Here is a 21,767-nt window from a genome sequence, read left to right as displayed (position 1 = left end):
TCAGAGTGGTCTATTCAGAATTGGAATAGAACCGGAATCAAAATCAGAACCAAAATCATTCGGAATTGGAATCAGAGTGGTCTATTCCCATAATCTGTTTAGTTTAGATAGGAATGGAAATGGAAATTAAAATCAGCAGGAATGAGATTTTATTCCCAAGGGAGGGTTAGGGAGACAGGGAATGGCCATTCCCTCAAATGAGGGAAATAATTTCAATTCCATCCAACCAAACAGTTGAAATTGGAATAGCCCATTCCGATCCGATTCCAGACCCCTATTCACATGAACCAAACAGGGCCTCAGATGTGCAACTCCAAGTTATGTGTGGTTAGTGTGTGGAGTGCTCTTTGTGAGGAATAGATCCAAACTCAACATGAGTTCAGATTTTTTTTCCTATAAAGCATGCCTCACACCAACCTCGCAGCATGTTATATGGGAACAATCTCCCCATATATGATAATTGATAACTAACAAGAATGGAGAAGTTTCAAATGTGAGGTTCCAAGTTATGTGAGGTTGGTGTGAGTAGCACTTTGTGACAAGGTTTTTAAAACCAAATTGGACATGGAGCCGTTCTAGGGTCCAATTCCCGGGTCAAATAGTCTAACCGTTCAAACCGAATAAAGGCCCCATTCTGACAAAAAATAAAATAATAAAATGATCAAAAACTGTTGCCTGAATCAAATGATTGACAGTTTGACCGCTTGGGTCAATGATTCACTGACCAAATCAATGATTTTTGGCCCAAAAAACGCTTCTAAACTAAAATGGAACCAGTCAAATGACCAGTTTCTTATTTTCCGGTCCGGATTTGAAAACATTGCTTTGTGATAAGCAAATCCGAACTCTAAAATCGCACCCTCGATGAATACTTCTATCTATCATTTAAAGCAAAAAAAGCAAAAGAGCCAAAAAACAGTGTTATTATTTTTAAGCTACACTACTACTGTAGCATGGTGTAATAATAGCAATAAAACATAAATTAATGTGCAGAGAGTCCAATCTAATCAAATAAGGACATACAGCCCTTCTACAGCAGTTTGGGGAGGATATATTTTAGGATGTAGTGAGTGAAATATGCGCTTGCTACCTCCCCTGGATGAACGGCATCCCAGAACAGGTACTGGCTAGCGTTTTCACATGGTTGAGTGAGCGCGTTACAAAGTGGTCCCATTTCTAAAAAACCCGTTCCGCAGCAACCCCTTTTCGTTTCCACAAAACCTGCAACGTCCACCCACAACACTTTGCTTCATCACATTATTCATTGAAATTGAATATTACGTAGTCGAAATAAATATGAACTACTCCAGAGTCCAGTCCAGTCCAACTCTAAAGAGTTTAATTACTTTTACTTTTACCATTTTATTTGGACCTACCGTATTTTCGTGGATTGCTAACAAGATCCATCAGTGGCTCATATATGTCAGCCATGACCACTTTGCTGCCCTGAAGCGACGACTGTAATTCTTGACTCAATTTCTCCAGCTTGGAATTGTAAACACGAGAGTCCCAATTCTGGTTATCCACGCATCTCCTCGCAATCGGGTCTGTACTGAATCTGGACGTTATCTGGAGTGGTATGCAACCTATTGGAGGAAGGCTACCTATGAGAAATTTGCGACACCCCATATCGTGCAGCTCCTACGCAGTCACACGGCAACGAATCCCAATCAAAAGGAAGATCAATTAGTACTTATAATGGCGCAAACATGGGCTGAGGGCTCTAACTGCATTGTTTAGATTTCTTATCGTTTAGATTTTGCAGTGCAAAATATGATTTCTTATCGTTTCAGCTTCTCCCTATTTTGTTGGTTTGCATTCTTCGATCTCATTTGTACCATCACGCATTTTTACTATTGCAAATCAATGAAACTGATGAACTTCAAACGAATAGAGGTACTGAACACGTAAAGAAGAGAGGGAGAGAGAAAGAGAGAGACCTTAACCAAGGCTTGTAGCTTTTGTTGCAGAAAATCTTGGTAGCCAGTAGTGTTAAACTGAAGCTTCCTGGTGGGTAAATCATAGAAGTTTAAAATGAAATCGTTGGTTCCTGCACTAATGAGAACCAACGCTTCACCAACGATTTTCATCGATTCTTGCTCCCCTACAACTGTTTTGAGCCTCTTGATGTACTCCTTGAAGTATTTTGGTTGCTTCGACACCGGAATGACCTCCGATTCTGCTGCGGTAAGATCATCATATCCTGATCCAGCGGATGCAAACGAAACACCCGTAGGGAGTTCGCTGTCTGGTAGACGTGGGTCCAGGAAAGCAGGAAGAAACTCCTTGATTCCCAGCGCAGAGACTAGTAAATCTGGGACCAGTCTTCCATCAGAAAACCTCCCAGTGGCTACCTGATCAGGGAATTCTCGGCCGTAGGGATAGTGATTACTCTTAACCAACGTTTTGATGAAGTTGTTATTGCCTGTGTCCACTGTCGAATCACCAAATGCAAGAAGCGCAGGGAATTTGAACTGGGTCGAGGCATTGCAGAAAGTACAGAAGATAAAGATGACGACGAAGAAGAAGAATGGAACGGTGGACGCCATGGTCATGGTTTAAGATGAATTACTGAATATTGCTGAGTTATGATGGGGGTGTAATGGGTGAAGCAGCTTGCTTTTCCACTTATCTTTCATAACTCGAAAGGCAGGTTTTTTCTTAGCTACTAATGGAACAAGCTAGCTAGAATGGAAAGATTGTTTCTTAGAAAGATTGAAGACCGTCCTTCCTTATCAATGTTTTTCTTGGGTTTAGGGTTTTGTAGCCTATGAATTGTAAGTTACCTTTACGTGGTGTTTAATTTCTTCTATGGCTGGAAATGTCGAATTTTGGTTTCTTCCTTTTCAATTCAATAATCTATGCTTATATCTATTAATTTTATTTTACCAAAGTAGCCTTATTTTTTAATTTGATCCATTTTTAATAGAGGGCAAAAAATATAAAATTTTAGTTTGAGCTTCTACTTTTCACTTCATTAAATTTACCATCATTAAGTCTTACATTTAAGTTATTAACTCTTTTTATCTTTCATTGAATCCTATTTTTAACTATTATACCCCTATATTTGAATCTAGTTCTTATCTAATTGTGAGTGCAAAAAATTTGAACTACTACTTTCCACATTCAATTCCTCTCATTAAATTTTATATTTATGGTATTAACTTTTGAGTCTTATATTTAAACTATTTTTCTCACCAATAAGTTCTACTTAGTTCTATATTCAATACTTTTAACAATATAAAACCCATGTTTTTTTTACAAACAAATCGTTATCCCTGTGGTAGATAAGCAAATCAACAATCCAGTTCAAGTGGGTGAACTTATGATGTCATAATTAAATAATAAAACTTAAAAATATATACAAAAGATAAAAAAAAAATTATAGAAAAAAATGGGTACATCTCTAATATTTTATATTTAACCATATTAAAGAAAAATAAGTGTTATAAGCAATGACTATTTTTATTGATGATGGAAATGAAATACAAAATTTAAAGCCAACTCAAAAATGAAATTCTTTTCCTATTTGATGGCAATTCAACAGTTCAACCTTTTGAGCCAAATGTACCAACCTTGATGTCAAAATTTAATAAATAAAAATTCAAAAAAGATAAAAACATACAAAAATCACTAAGATTCTTTGATAAGAAAAAATAGTAGAAAAATAATTTTATATTAATCATATTAAAGAAAAAATAAATGTGATAAACAAGAATTGTTTTTATTGGTGATGGAAATGAAATGTAGAATTTAAAATTGACCCAAAAATGAAATTGTTTTCCTATTTGGTGATGATTAATAGTTTAACCTATTAGGTGAAACGTGTCAACCCTTGATGTCATAATTACATAATAAAATTTAAAAAATAAAAATGTAAATAAAATAATGAAAAAAATATAGATATTTTATAGAAAACATCTAGGCATATCTCTAATATTTTTTAGTCATATTAAAAAAAATAAGTGTGATTAACAAGAATTATTTTTTATAATGAAAATGGAGTACAAAATTTAAAATGAACCTAAAAATGAAATTATTTTCCTGTTTGGTGGTAGGCCAAGAGTTCAACCTTTCAGATAAAAAAATAAGTATGATTAATATAGAGTGTCCCATACAATATGGCCTGTCCAAACTGGCCATATTATTTCTCAAACATGTGAAATAAAACAAGTTATTTGGATGACCATATAAAAATCATTTTCATGGTTCGGATTGTCATAGTAGAAATTTAATAGAGAGATATATGTGACCCAACACCTAATTAATGACAACACAATTGGCATCCACAAAATCTACACATAGGGGAAAGGTTTAGTCTCTTCCATCTGCCAAACTTTCCTTGTTAGGTCAAAGTACCCCATAAGAATGGTCCATCATTTTGCTCCAGTATCACACATCAACCTCGACAATGTATGGGATCCATTATCAAACTGAGATGGATGCTTACATTTGAATCAACCCCAACCCACTTTAATTTGTCTGGTTAATTTATAGGGCGTTTGGTATTGTTTAGAATAAGTCAATACACGAAAGATATTGCACCTCAAATTCCAAAAACTTTAATTTCCCCCTCTCTCTACCGTACGAAATAGTATGTACACCTATACATCATGTTGGTAGCATATCTGCTCTCGGATTGGGGGGTTTTGTGTTTGGGATAGGGCTGTTCATAAGAAGACCTAATCTGATCAAACCGACTAACCCGAACCAAATCGACTTAATGGTTAGTAGTTAGTTCCTAATTAGTAGTTACACTCTACTTAGTTCCTACTTAACTAAGTTATCTCTATCCTAGTTACAACTTAACTTAATTTCTAGTCTTCTAGTTAGAAATGATATTAATGGCAAATATTGTAAGACAACTAGACAAGGAATTTTTTTGGAAAAAAAAAAAAAGAATCAAAGGATCCTTGTTTTTATGGTCTTTTACACCAAATAGGCAACCAATTACAATTAGAACTAGGTGTCCTTTTTTACTTAGATTAGAAGTTTTTTGAAACATACAAATTTCAGTATTCTTTCTCTAATACAGTTTGACTTTCTATTTTCTTGATAACTTATATTCTAACTTGATCCGTCCCCCTACCAATTTTAGTATTCTTTCTCTAATAGAATTAGGTGTCATTTTTTACATCAAATTTCAGTATCTATATCTATATCTAAAAAAATATATTATGAAATATGTCAAATATATATTTCTAGAAAATATATATTCCAATATATTTGTATGTATAGTTTTGTTTATATATTGTGTGTGTGTATTTCTAAAATACATATTTCAGTTTTAAATATATTTACAGAAAACTAGGTGGCCATGAGGGGCATGGATGAACTTAGAGTCGAAACTGACCCAATCCGACCCAACCCGATTCAAACTGACTAGATCGATTTTGTTTAACAGTGGGTCGGTTTCGGTTTCCATCTCAGGTAACTCGACCAGGTTGGGTTGGTTGGAAAAACCTCAATAAACCAACCCAACCCGACCCGTGAACAGCCATAGTTTGAGAGATGGACTATCCCTATTGGCTAGATGTAAGGCAATAGATAGAAGGAGAAGCAAATAATAACAATTGGCTTCTTATTTTGATTTTTTTTTTCTTTTCCTTTTTACACTAATCCTGGAGTGGAGGCACACAGCCATAGTTTGAGAGATGGACTATCCCTATTGGCTAGATGTAGGGCAATAGATAGAAGGAGAAGCAATATAATAACAATTGGCTTCTTATTTTGATTTTTTTTTTTCTTTTCCTTTTTACACTAATCCTGGAGTGGAGGCACAGAGGCAACAGCCAACAAGTCATACACCACGTAGAGTAAGAGTAGGGTTGACAATGGGCTGGGCTCCGGCTAGTTTTTTATAGTGTAGTAACAGCAATTAGGCTTCCCGGGCCCAGGGGCCTGACAAAACAATCAACCTGTAGAATCATTTTGGCTGTTTGCCTGGAATTCTGATTTGGTCCTCACAGCCCCTTCTAGCTGTATATTGGGAATATTTCGATATTTTATCTAAAATTTGGATTTGATCCTCAAAAAATTGTCCTCACAGTCCCTTGCAGCTGTACATTTGGAATATCTCTCTATGACTAAAAACATATAAGTACGAAGATATCCCTTCATTAAATTTGTGCTTAATCCCCTCAGGACACGTTAAACATAATTTGTTTGGTCTACTAATCGAGATTGTATTTCCCACGACTGCATCCGGAAATCCCTCAATAAAATGTGAATACACCAGTGTTTGAAAGAAAAAAGCAAAACATCACACCAACTTATTGCCTTTCTTTGCTTTGTTTTGCATGTTTGCATCCGTTTTAGGCTTAGTCAATGAGTCCGGATCACGTAGGCACGCTAAATGAACACTTCCAAAATTGTTTGACACCTGTCCCTTGAAATACTTCCAACCTACCCTTGAAAAAGATTAAAGACAACTTTTAATAGTTGTTAAAATATTTATAAATTGCTCACTGAATATACTTCCTATGTTGTGCCTACTGGATCTGGTCCCTTACTCAATCCAATTGAGCGACTCAGGCCTGATCGATTAACCCCATGACAAATTGGTGTTTGATTTAAAACATTTCATCGGGGTCGCATGGGAAATTATTTCTCTCCCTATTGCGACCATCATTTTGTTAGAACTAATACCTCCATGACACTTTTAATGTATGATGAAATAACTCATAGAATGTATACTATATATAGAGAAGTAGCAGTACAATGATAGAAATAAAAAATCAACAGCCAAACGTATCGTAAGAAAAACACACCACACACTGAGAAAAGCAGTCACAGAAGGTGCCGATACAATAAAAATTAATGGATGAATGAGCTCCGGGATCCTCCATGATCAGGCAGCAGCAAGCAAAAACCAAAATGCATGAACCGAATCCAGCTATATCACCCTCTATACAAATGTTTCAATGCCCAAAAGTATGACTGAGAGTATATATGGATCATAGTAGCATCTCATGGGCTAGTGGTTGAAGGTGGTGGGGAGAGGACAGGGATTGTTGGGATGGTGGTCGGAATGGTGGGAAGTAGAGTTGCTGGCAATGGTGGCAACGTGACCTTTGGAACGGTGGGGATTGTAGGCATGGATGGCAGTGGTGGCAATGTAGGCTTTGGCAAAGAAGGCATTTGGGTATTTGGCAAGGTTGGGACTGTTGGCAGAGGAGGCAACTGGGTGGTGGGCATTGGTGGCAATGTGGGCTTAGGCAGAGGAGGCAATTGGGTAGTCGGCAGTGGTGGCAATGTGGGCTTGGGCAATGTTGGCAATGGAGGTAATGTGGGCTTAGGCAGAGATGGAATAGTGGGGACTGTGGGCATGGGTGGTGGGGTTGTGTCCAACAGTTGACGAGCTGCACCGCTCAAATTGACGCTCGACATTGCCAACGCAATGATCAGAGATAGAGCGAACCAATTCTTAGAAGCAGCCATGAGAGCTGTAGGGAGACAGGAATTAAAGGAGAGTTGATGAAGAGCAGATAACCTCGAATAGATATATAGGAGATGAAGAAGCTTTATGGGATGAGGAACCACAAACCAGAAATTGCTATTTATAGTTTCAGGGGGAACAGAAAGTTGAAAATGTTGGTGGAGTTGGAAGAACCAAAAGAGAATTTGATGATGAGATGTAGTTGAGGGAAGTTGTTGTTAGTTTACCTTCTCTTGTTCATAGACGTTGCCATCGTCAAAAGCGAAACTCAACGTTGGTAAGAAGTTCTAGAGGAGAGATTTCAGTGCAAGGAGCGGATCAGCTGAAGACAAAAGTCTCTTACGATAATTCAAATGAATGGTGGGTCCGAACTTCTGTTGCATGCGATGGGAGCTACGTGTGCTCTATCAAGATACGTGTAGAGATGGGAATCAAGGAGTTGTTTACTTTGATCACTTGATCAGGTCAATCTTTGACCCATGAGATCTTAATATCTCATTGGTGAGAACGTTAACTGAATGAGACTTCTGGGATTTCCCATATCCAGTTTCTTCTCCAACCGCAACCAGCTTATGCATGTAAAATTCGGTGCATTGTTGTTGAATTCAACCCGGTTGTTGAACTAGAAAAGGCACCACCAAGGTCAGGTCGATCCGCAGGTTCGGCTGGTGGTTGAACAATTCTGATTAATCTCAGTCTCATCCTAAGTATATAACCGGCGTCCAATAAACAAAAGAAAAAAAAAACAAGGGTTATCATTTTTTTAGAGGAAATTCCCCATTAGTATTCTATATTTTAGGTTTATTATTATTTTATCTTGAAACTTTAAAATGTGCCAATCCAGTGCTTATTGTTAATCAGTCATTAAGTAGCATTTGAAAAGATATAAATACCTTTTGAGTGTCATCTAATTTTTTATTAATCTTTCAAACATTGACAAAAAATGAACGGTCTCAAATCCTTTTTTCTTCTATTCAAGAAAGTTGAGATTACGTTTCAGTAGGTATTCTGGTGACCCAAACTTTCTTGAATAGAAAATGCAAGGATTTGGGACTATTCATTTTTTTATGTACATTTTAATGGTTAATAAAGAAAATTAGATGACATTTGAAGGATATTTATGTTTTTTTTCAAATGCCACTTAACCGCTGGTTAAATAGATACTAAATTGACACATTTTGAAATCTCATATATTAAATTATATATCATGTTTTAAAGTTCGGAGGCCAAAATAACACTAGGCGGTATTAATAAAAAATTTTCCCTTTCTTTTATTCAGTTTTTTGTGTGGCTGATCAACCATGTAAAATCGAAAGTCAATGGAAGTTTTGCCAATTAATACTCCATTTTCCTTCACCGGGAACACTTGCAAACATCTGGGCTACATAATTTGATTTGATAGAAGATTTACGAGAGGAAAGAAATAGGAAACGTGGAACCAAGCGTAGCTAAATTAGGTTGTTTTCATTCATTTTTCAACTTCAGAAATTTGGCAGATTAGGAACCACAAATTCGAAAGTCTGGATGAAGTACGTAGATATGGATATAAGTTGCTAATTGCTTAGAGGGATAATGCTTATCTGTGAAGACAAAAAAGAATGAAAAGAAATAGGAGAATGGGCTCCCACAAATTTAAGAAGCGACCAGCACCACATGAGCCAGAGAAAACCCACACACTTGCTCTCTGCTTCCACTGTTCATATAAATCACTTAACTACTAGCCAAATGGATACATTGTCCATATAAATCACTGGTGATAGTTCTTCAGAGGTCACACCCTATTCATCTTCCTGATGCAATGAATGACACGTGGCGGCCTCGTCTAGTGGTGCTAGGATCTACTTAGGGACCGCTTGAATCTGTTCATGGGACCTGCCATAATTAAGTAGACCCTCTGCTTATCCATTCTTGTTCATCATATTTTACATGAAAGTGAAATATACTTGCTCCTTTTTTCTTTTTCTTTTTTTTTTTTAATTTGAAATTTTAGTTGGAGTCAAGGTTCTTAAAATCAGACCGGATAGAGAATTGTTCTGGATCCAGTTTTTGGGTCGAACGGTCTGACCTTTCAGTCCGAATGGATGGCCTGTTTTGATAGAAAAAAAAGTAAAAAAAAAAAAAACAAAAAACAGCCAAAAACATTGTCTAGATCAATGGTTTGACCGCCTGAATCAACAATTTACTGAATAAATCAATGGTTTTCGGCTAAAAAGTGGTTTTGGGGTAAAACTAAACCGATCAGGTGACCAATTCCTGGGTTTTCTGGTTTGACCATCCAGTCCAGTTTGATTTTAAAAATTATGGTTTGAGCGAGCCATAAAATATAGCCCTGTATAGGTAGACTTGGAAAGGTTGTGAACTTGTTTTTCTCAAATTCAATTGAGGATTTTTGTTTCAGATTAATCTGTAATATTGCAATGGCTACATGACAAAGTGGAAATTGTTTGGGAGTAGAGACACAATTGCCTGATAGAAGCAGAATAAGTTCTGGGTTTCTGAATGCCTTGCACTAATATACTCTTATATACTTAATTAGGTCTGAATTATTTGGTTTTTTATCCAATCCAATTGGATGACTTAGGATTAAGGCTTACTGGATTGGATTAGATCGAGATTCAGATTGTACTTATTGGGTCGTTGGTGGATTGGGTTGTGTGCAAGGTTCAAAATATAGATACGTATATCAGGCCGTATATGTATCGTATCGAGGGCTTTCTAATGTGTCCCTACAGGAGGTGTTTTGGGGTTTTGACTGTTTCAGAGGGTGGACGGACTTTAAACTGGCATTTCTGAATTATATTTAAAAAAAACTAAAAAAAAAGTTATCGATACTGCCCGATATGCTTCTACCAGCGTACCGGGTATATCGATATTTTTAACCTTAATTGTGTGTGGGTTGAAGACTAACCCATCAACCAACCACTAATACCCATCATAACCCATATTTCTAACTTGTGCATGGATTTCAACCCAGCCAAATCCATCTACTTTGACTTATGTTTCTTGTGCTATTTCATGCCATTTACCTAGAAGCCTGAATCTCATGCCCACATCTACCTACATAACATTGCAGTAATACATGAGAAACATCTCATCCTCCTACATAGTATTATACATGGAGAGAGATTCTCAATTCATAGAGGTAGTGTGTTATGGGTAGAGTTTTTGTGGACAGGAGATCCAGAATCATTACCTAAACCCTAAACCAATTTAAGATGTCATTTTTAATTTGGGTATGTGTGGGTAGGAGATCCGGATTTCTCTTTTAGTTCCTAAAAATATTGACGTTATTAAATATCAGTAATCTCTGATTACAATACCAAATCTTTTCAGGTATGGTGGAGGTTTTCATTTCTGAACACAATAGATGTTCCATTGAAATCAAGCTCTATGTTAGCAGTGTGAAATCCCATTTATTCTTTTAATTGCACCTGGCATATCTAACTGCATTACATATTACTGAAATGTTAAGGTAATTTAAATATTTAATCACTTAAAATAGTACATTTTTAGTTCATGGATGGAAATAAGCTGTTCGGAGAGATAGATGTTTTATTAATATTGAAAGGAGGTGCTTCATAAGTAATACATTGGAACACTGGTCATTCTTGATGGGTTTCCTTAACTGTAACGAAGGCTCTGTTTGAATAAACTTTTGCTTTTAAGTTGTGGGTTGTGTAAAACAAGCTTGAGCCAAAAGGTGTTTTTAACATTTGGTAAGAATCACTTTTGAAAACATTATATTTTCAAAACAAAACACTAGCTGAAAACAGTTGGGCTATTTTTTTCCAAACAGCCAAAGATTTTCCTGATTTATGGCGATGGAAGTGGGCCAGATGGGATTGATGGCTAGGTTGTTTAATAGGGAAACAAATGAATAGATTGTTTATTTCCAAGTGTAATAAGCAAATCCTACCTCTAATCTACGCAAACAATGTATTCATTTGTTTTCTAGGGATGCAAATAAATCAGATTGGATTTAAATCAGTGTATATTTGAATCTGATCCAAATATCTGATTGGATTTCATAAATACTTACTTGAATTCAAATCCGATAAGGATGTTGGATATTCGAATCTGACTTGAACCAATTTCATTTAAAAATAATAATAAATTATTAAAAGGAAAAGAAAATATAACAGTTTAAATAAAGAAAAATAAAAATACAAACATTTTTTCAACTATTTTTATCATATATGTACATGTTTTTTATAAAAAAATAAATAAATAATATAAAAAGTTTATATATATATATATATATATAGATATAGATATATATATCAGACTGATTCAAATCGGATGAAGGTAATCTGAATCTGATCAAATTATCCAAAAATCCAAAATAGAGATATCCGAATCCAACAAAATAGGATCGGATCATGATCCCATCTATTTGCACCCCAATGTTTCTCTATTCATTTGTCCACTATGGATATATAATCAATCAATATGTCATCAATTACTATCATGATCTAGACTAACTTCCTTCTCATTTTCCTAATTAATAGAGATGGCAGAATTTGTTACTTGAAGGGGAAAGGACTATTGGGGTCCCCTCCAACTTCATGGAGAACACTTTTAATAGCTCATCTCAACTATACGTTTAGAAAATTAAATAAGTGGTTCACTGTTCTTATCCAAGTAGTTTAGGAGAATTTCTAGTGCTACGTGAATAGAGGCCATGGATCCCTTTGTTGCAAACAAAGTGACGATAAGCTTTGCTATCCGTTTGGGATGGTTTTTGTGCAGGGCTGCTGCCTGCTTGTGATGGTCTGACACAGGCTTCTTGTTTACGCTTGGCAGGCTTACGTTAGGGACATGCCCATCATTTTCACCTGTAAGATTTTTGGAAGAATTGATGTCATCTTCAGGCAAACCACCAAAAGCTTAACGTACTCTTTGAGGAGGGGTGGTCGACCTCCTTGGGTGCCTAACCTTGGCACTCCTAGACCATCATCCCCTTGCGGGGCGGCCCTGGTTAACGGCTAGCATGGCTACCAGGGTTCCTCATGGGCGCACACTTGCTCATGGGGACAGTGTTGGACCGGCACTGCGCTGCCGATACTCAAGGGAGGCTTGGCATGCGGGCTTGGCTCAAGCACGTCCCTTCACCACGCCAGTCCTTTGCCCAAGCTGAGTGAGCTACCCCATTGCCCTTGGCGCACGGGTATGTTCTGGCCCAAGCGGTTGCCTATCATCATGGCACACAGGTGCCTGTCATCATCGGCTTACAAGAAACCCATCACATCGGTGCCAAGTCACCTCATCGGCACATGGTCGCCTTCCATTATGGTTATCTCCCTTTAGCACGTAAGCGGCGCCTCCCATGGACCGGTCTAAGCCAGGAGAGTGCCTTGGCCATTAGACTTGAGGTCATGATCCAATGCTACTGACTTTGGTGGAGCCATCCCATCGGGCAACTCCTAGCCTCTATGCGTTATAAAGGCTTGTTCTGGCCTGCCTTGGCCAGGACGCCGCACCGCACGGGTTCTTTCGCTGTAGAACTACCCCCTGACAGTTGGTATCAAAGCAAGTTGGCTAATTGCAGTCGCAGTTGGTTTTCAGCAGATTAGCCCAGAGCCAGTTGAAGCGGTCATTTCGACAAGCATCATTTTGTGGGGTGCGGTCCTTAGGCACTTCCACCCAGGATCGAGCGGAATTCAAATCAGGCCTGGCAAGAGGCCATTTCAATGTTCATGTCCCCATTCCAATGACACTAAAACAACTTCCCTTGCGAGGGCAGACGCATTGGTTGTTGTCCTCATGCGGGGGCAGACACGTGAGCCTTAATAGGAATCTGGGTACATTGTTTGAGCAACAGATTGCTTATCAGGCCTAGCAAGAGGCCATTCATTGTTCGCGTTCCCATTCCAATGACCCTAAAACAGCTTCCCTTGCGGGTGCAGACGCATTGGTTGTTGTCCTCATGCGGGGGCAGACGCGTGGGCCTTGTTAGGAATATGGTTACGCTGGCCGTTGGAGCATGGCGGCCTTACACTGACAAAGTTTCAGGTGGACATGCTTAGTTTTCTGGTTGAACACTTGCAGCAGTTGAAGCTCATCACAAGGCGATTGCATGTTCGGCAACTCATGGGTAAAAGTTGCCACACTCGCACAGATTGCGGTCAGGTCTCCTTGAGGCAGCAGCAGTGGGCCCCCTCGGAGTGAAGATGTAGCCCAAGTCGGCGAGGCGAAGCGTAGTTTCAAGGGCCAGGAAAGCATAAGCCATGGCTAGGTTTGAGTAACCCGCACAGGGCGAGGTGAAGTCTACAGGCCAGCATGGTGAAAGGGTACCCAGGTCATCGCCAACAGGAGGAGTAGACCTATCAGCGTGTTCAGTAGCATCACTGAAAAGCTACCAAGAAGACGGTTGAGCCTTGAGGTAAGATGATACATGGGGCGGACCTCCGCGAAGCACCACACACATTTCTTCGAGGGCCCTTCTTTCACAAATCAATGGCATAGCCATTGCACAGTTTGAGTAATCTCAACATTGGAGGGGTGAAGTCCAGGTAAGCTGGCAATGGTGAAACGGTTCCATCCCCATAAATGGACACCAGCATAGGCAAGACCGTGGTTGACCAGGTGAGCCCAGGAACTGGTGGAGAAGTGGATGGTGCGAGACACAGACGCGCATTCACATGAAGACCATTGTCGAGGTCGACAATGGATTGAGTGGGGGAGCCTGTGACGGTCTGACACTGGCTTAGCCTTGCCTACGCTTGGCAGGCTTACGTTAGGGACATGCCCGTCATTTTTGCCTATAAGATTTTTGGGAGAAGTGATGACATCTTCAGGCAAACCACCAAAAGCTTAACGTACTCTTTGAGGAGGGGTGGTCGACCTCCTTGGGTGCCTAACCTTGGCACTCCTAGACCATCATCCCCTTGCGGGGCGGCCCTGGTTAACGGCTAGCATGGCTAGCAGGGTTCCTCATGGGCGCACACTTGCTCATGGGGACAGTGTTGGATCGGCACTGCGCTGCCGATACTCAAGGGAGGCTTGGCATGCGGGCTTGGCTCAAGCACGTCCCTTCACCACGCCAGTCTCTTGCCCAAGCTGAGTGAGCTACCCCGTTGCCCTTGGCGCACGGGTGTGTTCTGGCCCAAGCGGTTGCCTATCATCATGGCACACAGGTGCCTGTCATCATCGGCTTACAGGAGACCCATCACATCGGTGCCAAGTCACCTCATCGGTGCATGGTCGCCTTCCATTATGGTTGTCCCCCTTTAGCACGTAAGCGGCGCCTCCCATGGACCGGTCTAAGCCAGGAGAGTGCCCCGGCCATTGGACTTGAGGTCATGATCCAGTGCTACTGACTTTGGTGGAGCCATCCCATCGGGCAACTCCTAGCCTCTATGCGTTATAAAGGCTTGTTTTGGCCTGCCTTGGCCAGGACGCCACACGGGTTCTTCTGCTGTAGAACTACCCCTGTGACATGTTGGCATTGCAAGGTGTAGGCCCCATATTGAAAGCATAAAGCCATGCTTGGTGAAACATTTAGAAAGCCAATAATAGGCTTCTACGATCTGAAAAATCAACTGAAGCTGGTTGTTTCTTAGAAGTTGTCTGTCAATGCAGCTCAATCAAAACCCTCCCAATAGGAGTGTTCATGGGTCAGTCCGATTTGGTTATAGGGGGTTTGGCCAATCGAATTGATCTATTTGGGTTGGGAGTTGGTCATCCAAAACAAATCGACCATTGATGAAAATCAGTCAACTTGGATAGTCAGAGGCAGAGGCAAGAAATTGTTATAAGGGAGGCCAAAACATAAATGAAGTATGGATGGGTCCATAGAGGGACCAACCATTGTGATGGAGAGTTGGGGGAGGGGAAAATTTACATGCAAAGTTGTATTACAGTGGGGATTTTCTGAACCAGGGGGGCATGGCTCCCCTGGGTCCCTCTAGCTCCTCCCCTATGGATTGTATTGGTTTTTGGTTTAGTTGATCGCTTCAAAAGAATTAAGCTTAAAAAGAAATTACTATATATATATACTTTAAAAATTACAAATAGCCTCAACAATATTTTAGGAATTTTTTGAGAACAAAATTTATCCCTCGATATTTAAATTTAGGCTCAGTTTGGAAGGGGTAGAAATACAAATATGTACAGTACAAATCTATACAAAATAATACAAAAATATAAAGGTTTTGTGCCCTACATATTTGTATTTGTACTCCTTCCAAGTGGAGCCTTATTGATAAAAAAGAGAGCAAATAGGGTAATTGGTTATTGATATTAAATGACTTGAAAATATGTAATTTTAAGATATTCAATGCATTCAACTCCCTCTCATTAAATCCAACACTTAAGGTATTGACTTGCATTCACTTTCATTGAATCATTACTTTAGGGCATTTTTGTTTCTTCTCATCATTAAATTCTATTTACTAAATCCATATATAATAAATTAATAATTTTAATAACATGAAAACTTATACATTTAAAATATACCTTGAAAAAAGTGTTTTCATCTATGTGGTGGTAAGAAATTAAATCATTTTGGGTCAAATGGAACAATCCATGTTATCGCAATTAAATAATAAAATTCAAAAATAGATAAAATGCAATATATATATATATATATATATATATATATAAATTAAAAAATGGGAATTAACACCATATATTTGGCATATTAAATAAGAATAAGTATGATAAATAAAAAATGATTTTATTAATGATGGAAATGGAATTTAAAATTTAAAACTAATTGAAAATAAAACTATTTTCCTAGTTTCATTCATTAAATCTCATATATAAGGTATATTCTCTCATTAAATCCTATGTTTAAGATATTTTTTCTCATCATTAAATTCTACTAACTAAATCCATAACATTAATTTTAATAAAGTATAAAAATAAATATTAAAAAAAAGGAATTTAAAAACAAAACCATTTTCTTCCCTCCTGGTGGTGGGGTAAGCAATTCTACTATATGGGGTCAAATGGATCAATAAATAATACCATAATTAAATAATAAAATACATTAAATATATAATACAAATAAAAATAAAAAGAATTAGTCATATCTCTAATATTGTATATTCATTATAATATACAAAAATAAGTATTAAATGTAAGAAGTATTCTTATTAATGTTGAAAATGGAATGCCAAATTTAAAATCAAACTAGAAATGAAATGATGTCACAGACAAATAATACAATTAAAAAAAATACAAAGAATCACAAAAATAAAAAATAAAGAAACATTTGGGCACATATCTAAATGTTATATATTTAATAAAAATAAAATATTGGGTACAAATATAATATTATACATTCATTATATTGAACAAAAATAAGTATTATACATAGGGAATGATTTTATCAATGATGGAAATTTAATACAAAATTTAATGTCAACATAGAAATCAAACTATTTTTCTCTTTGGGTAGTGGGTTAGTGATTTTGATCAAATCGATTAATCAATGATGTGATAGTTAAGTAGTAAATCAATAAAAAATAAAAGTACAAGTAATCAAAAGAATATATAAAAAATTATATATTAATTATGTCAAACAAAAATTAAGTATGATAAGTAGAAATTATTCATATAATGTAGATGAAATATATTACTTAAAACTAATCTAAAGGCAAAACTATTTTCTTATTTAAATGGTGGGTCAATGATCCAACTTTTCAAAGAAACTCATGATAATGGCATATTACCATTGTTGGCTTGATGAAGAGCCCTGCCTCCCAAATGGACACTTAATCAAGAAGAGTGTAATACCTGCTTTAAATGCGCATATTACCATCATTCTCCCTTCAGAAAAGGTCTTTTTTTTTTTCTCTCTTCTTTTGCCCAGTGTAAAAGTCGATGAACAGATTCTTTGCGCATTACGCTGCCTGTGTGGAAAGGTTTTCAGTTTTCTGCTTTTGGCTTTGCAAGCTGGGGCATACCCTGGAAGGCCAATAAACAACGTGTGGTTGAGAAAAAATCCAACAATTGTTCATCCACTTCATGGCTCTAAAAGGTTCAAGGGAACCTATACTGACCTTTGTTTATATGGCTCTCGGTTAAAGCTTCTTTAGTAGCTTATTCAATCAAAGGAGTTCAAGTGCTGTGGCTTTTGGCCTCGTAAGGTGGGCCTCACACAAAAAGCCTTGAAGCTTTGTTTGGTAAAATGTCCAGAAAGCCTATACACAGTAAATACGCTTTCATTCAGCCGAGAAATTACTTTCTGGTGAGGCTGGTTTTAGTAGTTTCTTCAAAATAGTTTAGTAAACGCACCTCACTCAAAGCTGAAGCCCACTCGAACGGGCCTTGAAGCAACTGAATGAAAGCTTAAAATATTTCAAATAGGGCTTTTGAAGGTACAGACCTTCGGGAATAAGGGTGCAACTTGGGTTGGGTTGGCTTGACGACCCTAAACTCCAACAGAGACCCAAGTTCAAGATTTTTCAAGTTAGACAACCCGATTTCCAAATTGTCCATAAAATAAATGTGTAAACCTAAGGTTTTTAAAACCGAATCAGACAAAAAACTATTTTCACGTCGAATAATTTGACCGTCTGATTCGAACGAACGGTTTATTGTGATTTAAAAATAAAAAACAATTAAAAACTATTACCCGGATCAACAATTCAACATCACTAACCGAATCCAGGATTTTTGGCAAAAAATGTAACTTTTATAAACCGTGATAGACATATCACATAATTGTTACTTGTTAGGCTAATCCAAATGGTTTAGGTCCTCTCGTCCTCTTTGAAATAAACAAGCTTACCTAACCACATGTTGAAAAAGATCCCTATCCCAATTGCTTCAAAGCAGCGTGGCCCACTGGTTGAAAGAGTCCAGCTTAACGAGTCAAATAGGCCAAGAATACCGGCCCAACTTCTTGGACTCATTAAAGATTCTGCCATGGTTTGAAAAGACATTGGGAATCACATCCCTTAAATGTTTGTGAAGATTCTAGTAAAGTAAGTCCCTCCCCCAAATCCCACCTCCGTGAGTTCATCTCTATATACTGTTAAGATGTTGGGGCCTGTTTGATAACGGTTAAAATTGCTGGATTGAATGATCTTTCAGTGAATAAAATAATTAAATAATTCAACAATTGAGGTTCAAAAATACTGATACAAGGTTTTGCACTATTTCTACTTGAAATTTTCTCAAACTGAATCTTAAGGTTAAGTTTAGAAAGAATATGCACAGTATGAATACAAACAAAATAATACAAAATATAAAGTTTTACACTCTTTCCAAAACTGAGCCTAAGGTGATAAGAATGCCAACAGTGCAAATACAAGGTTTAGAAATATATGTAAGGTTTTGTACTGAATATATTTGTATTTGCATTCTTCCCAAACTGAGCTTGGCTGTGTTTGGCTGTAATGCAAATAAGTTTGCACTGATGCAAAACCATAGCAGTGCAAATGATTTGAGTGTAAATTCTGAGTATTTTTGTTTCAAATGTTAGCTTATTTTGTTTGATTAAGGTACAAATGAAGTAAATTAAATAATGAAGCAGAATAAAGTAAAATCCAAAATAAAATTTAACAAGAATTTGCATTTTTCAAATTTGCACTCCCATGCATTTGTACTAATGCAAATAAATTTGCATTGCAACCAAACACAGCCTAAAGTTTCATTTTCTTGTCCTATAATTTCATTTGCACTAGTACAAATTCATGAAAATGTAAATCTGGAAAATGCAATTCTGGTCTATTTTTGCTTTGAATTTTACTTATGGCTTCAGGTTTGATTCTACTTCATTTACAATGCAAACAAACAAAACAAGGCAAAATCTGAAAGAAAAAGATGAACTAGAATCTGCACTGAAATCATTTACTTTTCTATAGTTTTGCATCAGTGAAAATGAAATTACATTTTGAACAAATGATGCCCAAGGAATTTACAAGTTACAATCTCTTGAATAAATCACTAAGTCTGAGTTTGGAAAGAGTGTAAATATAAATATATACAATATAAATACATACAAAATAGTATAAAATACAAGACTTTACACTACATATTTGTATTTATACTCCTTCCAAACTGAGCCTAAAAGATAAAGTAATAAGTCATATGTTATCAATTCACTCAGCCACTTTAGTTATTATCAAACATTTGCTTCAGATATAGTTTAAATTTTAAAACATGTAGTTTGCTTCAGGCTATCTGTTTGGAATGAACGAATTGATCTAATTCACAATTCTTTCCCCAATCGAAACGTCGACAAAAGCAACCTCACCTGAGGCTAGAAGTGTAAAGTGGGCCATGCCGGGCCGGAACAGCACAGCTCGTGTCATCCTCCCCGGTAGAAATTTTGGGGTAAGCTTGGCATGGCCCATGGCCCAGCCAAAGCGGGCACATGCCGTACCGGCACCTGGGCCAGGCTGCAGGTTGTGCCATGGGCTTGGACCGTGCTGGGCTGAGCCATAGGGTGGGCCTTGGGCCTAGGCCGAACCAGGCTGCATTGTTTTATTTTATTTTTTATTTTTTGAAAACTTTGATTTCTTTTCTAAGTAAAATTGTAAAACTAAAATATTTAACTTTCCTATGAACTTTGGGAATTAGGAACTATTTAAAAAATTAAGAAATAAGAAATTTAAGTTATTTAATACATAAATGAAAAAAAAAATTACTTAACCAAATTGAAATAAGAATGATGGAATAACAAACTAGAAGAAAAATAGGAATTTTATTTCATTTAAATTTGAATGGTATAAATTAGTGAATTACAAATACAATGATTGGATTGTTGCATACTTGGATGAATGAAATATAAAAATGGAATAAATTAATAAAATATAAAAAATACAATATTGTTATAAATTGAAAATACAAAATTATATTATTAAAAAATTAAAAATATATATCAAATAAATTAAATAAAATTTAAAAAATTTACAAGAATTTGAAAAAATGAAAAATTCTACAACTAGTCAAATTCATGAATCATCATTCATGACTTTCATAATCCTGCTTCGAGTGAAATGTCTGGTGTTGTATCATGCCCTCCCTTGTCTTGTAATCTATCTTCTACATCTAGCCAATCCTTGAAGCAGATGCATATCTCTATGCTTTCATCATTCATGTAGATTCTTTTGTCATTCAGCACCTTGGTACCTGTACTAAAACAAGACTCCGATGGAATTGTAGACACCGGAGGGTTAGTAGATCACGTGCCATGGCAGCAAGAACCTGATAATTTTTCGAGTGTTTACTCCACTAGACTAAAATATCAAAATTATTTTATACTTCACCTAAATTAGAAAAATTTGATTGCAAATAACTTAAATAAAAAAGTTTTTCTCTTCTACCACTGGGCTCAAAGTTAGAAAGAGAAGAAGAAGAAGATGAACAAGTTGTGAAAATATATCCTACAACCTCAAATTCATACAAACCGTACATTTTAAATAATAAATTATTAGTTTCTTCTTTTTTATTTCCTATATCAATATTCATATTTTCATAATATGTTTCAAGTAAAATATCTAACCATCTTTCCTAATCCTAGGGTCTAATATTGTAGCTAAACAATAAAAAAGATAAATGTTCTCCCAATATTTTTTAAATTTATTTTCCATAATTTCAACCATACATTAAAATTATGGATTATTTCTATATTTGGCAAAACAATCACTAATTATCATTAATTGATACAATAAATTACAACTAGTTGGATAATAAATTCCAGATAATTCATTTGTTGCATCATAAAAATATTTTAAAAAATCTCTTATACAGATTGTTATTTCCTAGTCTTCCTCAAATATCATATCAATTGTTTTTTTTTTTAATTATAAAAATCAGAAAGAATTTTTTTATGAGATATACAACTTTCTAACATAGCATAGGTAGAATTTCACCTATGCTTTATATCTAATATAAAATGTTTATATTTTAAACCACAATTCTGGCATAAATATTTAAATTCTTGTTTTCTTGCCCCTGAACTTTTTATATATATATAATACAATTTCTAATTTTTGAAATATGATTTGAAATAATATTCAAGGCATCTTGAATACATAAATCTAAGATGTTACATGCACATCGAATATGAAATAATTTACCATTTAAGAATAGTTTTAATTGAGATTTTAAAATATTTATTGCAAAATCATTATTGCTAGCATTATCAAAACTAATAGAAAACAATTTATTTTCTATCCAATAAGCATGCAAAGTATTTAAAATACTTGCAGCAATAGTTGGGCCACTATGTGGCCATTCAAGCCTAGTAAAACTTAAAATTCTTTTATTCAAAGCCAATTTTCATCAATGAAATTATTGGTTATACAAATATAACTAATATTAAATTCGGATGTCCAAACATCCGAAGTAATTGCAACTTTAGAATTAAGAT

The 21,767-nt window shown here is 36.3% G+C and overlaps 1 protein-coding gene across 1 annotated transcript; it reads right to left on the bottom strand.

Annotated features, from left to right (window-relative positions):
• Positions 1-928: 928 nt before the first annotated feature.
• LOC148850640 (GDSL esterase/lipase At2g30220-like) lies at positions 929-2,702 on the bottom strand. The gene is made up of 3 exons (XM_088947623.1): positions 1,941-2,702; positions 1,377-1,641; positions 929-1,221 (listed from the first exon to the last, which is right to left on the bottom strand). The coding sequence occupies exons 1-3, from the start codon at positions 2,553-2,555 to the stop codon at positions 1,031-1,033; spliced, it is 1,071 nt and encodes a 356-aa protein (XP_088803749.1). The 5' UTR covers positions 2,556-2,702; the 3' UTR covers positions 929-1,030.
• Between the last annotated feature and the right edge of the window lie 19,065 nt (positions 2,703-21,767).

Source organism: Nelumbo lutea, chromosome 5 (genome assembly GCF_056320005.1).
Source record: "Nelumbo lutea isolate HS-2025 chromosome 5, American lotus-T2T, whole genome shotgun sequence".
Lineage (NCBI taxonomy): Eukaryota > Viridiplantae > Streptophyta > Magnoliopsida > Proteales > Nelumbonaceae > Nelumbo > Nelumbo lutea.
This window is presented reverse-complemented; position numbering and strand designations above follow the sequence as displayed.

Coding starts and splice junctions, on each gene's coding strand:
- LOC148850640 (XM_088947623.1), bottom strand. CDS start 2,555: ATGACCATGGCGTCCACCGTTCCATTCTTCTTCTTCGTCGTCATCTTT. Junction 1,642..1,940: donor AGCTACAAGCCTTGGTTAAG/GTCTCTCTCTTT, acceptor GTGACTGCGTAG/GAGCTGCACGATATGGGGTG. Junction 1,222..1,376: donor TAGCAATCCACGAAAATACG/GTAGGTCCAAAT, acceptor TGGACGTTGCAG/GTTTTGTGGAAACGAAAAGG.